This window comes from Parus major, unplaced genomic scaffold (assembly GCF_001522545.3).
Source record: "Parus major isolate Abel unplaced genomic scaffold, Parus_major1.1 Scaffold220, whole genome shotgun sequence".
Lineage (NCBI taxonomy): Eukaryota > Metazoa > Chordata > Aves > Passeriformes > Paridae > Parus > Parus major.
Genome location: NW_015379263.1, coordinates 299,410 through 300,603, shown reverse-complemented (window position 1 = coordinate 300,603; position 1,194 = coordinate 299,410). Strand labels below are relative to the sequence as shown.

Here is a 1,194-nt window from a genome sequence, read left to right as displayed (position 1 = left end):
TCCTCCTCCTCCTCCTCCTCCTCCTCCTCCTCCTCCTTTCCCCCTGTGCTGTCTCAGTGGTTTGTTAATTTGTTCTGCTGCCATTGTTATTTTTTTCAGATTCCAGCCAGGAATATACAGACTCCACTGGAATAGATTTGCATGAATTTTTAGTAAATACACTGAAAAAAAACCCACGGTAGGTCCTGGTCAGTAAAACAACTCCCTGAGGGGTCTGTGTGTCCCTGTCTGTGGGTATTCCTGTATCCTGGGGGGTTACAGGACCTGCAAGTGTTTTTGGATTTTCCTCTTTGGAATTCCAAGAGTTAGCAGTGCTGGGACAATGTAGAAACTAAAAGCACAAGTGTAATTTCATATCCTGTTTCATTCCAAACTTGGAATTGTCTGTGATGGAGAGAGAGAAGGACAAATAATCTGTTTGAATGCAAAGAAATAATTCTGATTGCTTTAAACCCTTTTCTATAAATGGTTGTCAAGTGTCAGCCTGTGAAGGAGCTGCTGCAGGAATAATCAGTGGGATTGAGGGACTGGCTGGCAAAGGAATAGCAAAATTGGAGTCTCCAGCAGTGGAGCTTCCAGCAGAGCAGGGATTCAGGCTTTCCAAAGCCAAGCACTGTTAGCAAAACAACCTTAAAGTGGAAAAAATCTGGTGTTCAGTTTAGTATATTTGAAAAGCAGGGAGCTTTTAGCCCATTCTGTTAACACCTGAAATCAGGTGTCACCTGCTCCTGTGGCTTTTTCTGCTGCAGGAGAGGGGCTGGGAGCAGGAAAGGCTGTTCCACTGTCCCTAAAGTGACCTTTTTCTTTCTTTTTTCCTGACAGGGATAGAATGATGCTGCTCAAGTTGGAACAGGAGATTCTGGAGTTCATTAGTGATAACAAGTAAGTGATCATCGAGTTTGTGTCGAGCAAAAGAGATTTGTGTGGAGAGTTTAGGAATTTGGGAGCCCAGGGGAGAAGGGACACGCTGAAGAGGAGGCTGTTCTCTTGTACATCCTGATGTGACTGCTTGGAGCTCCAACCCTGTGTCCCTCTTGCCAGCAATCAGTTCAAGAAGTTCCCCCAGATGACCTCGTACCACCGGATGCTGCTCCACCGGGTCGCGGCCTATTTCGGGATGGATCACAACGTGGACCAGACCGGGAAGGCTGTGATCATCAACAAGACCAGTAACACACGAATGTGAGTTCCCTT

The 1,194-nt window shown here is 46.1% G+C and overlaps 1 protein-coding gene across 4 annotated transcripts in view; it reads left to right on the top strand.

Annotated features, from left to right (window-relative positions):
* Positions 1–1,194, top strand: part of R3HDM2 (R3H domain containing 2) — a 31,634-nt gene that overhangs the window by 13,143 nt on the left and 17,297 nt on the right. For all 4 annotated transcript variants that reach the window (XM_015615683.2, XM_015615682.3, XM_015615681.3 and 1 more), the window contains exons 6-8: positions 100–178; positions 823–882; positions 1,042–1,182. In XM_015615683.2, the coding sequence (XP_015471169.1) occupies positions 100–178; positions 823–882; positions 1,042–1,182 (280 nt within the window). The remainder of the gene's footprint in view (positions 1–99; positions 179–822; positions 883–1,041; positions 1,183–1,194) is intronic.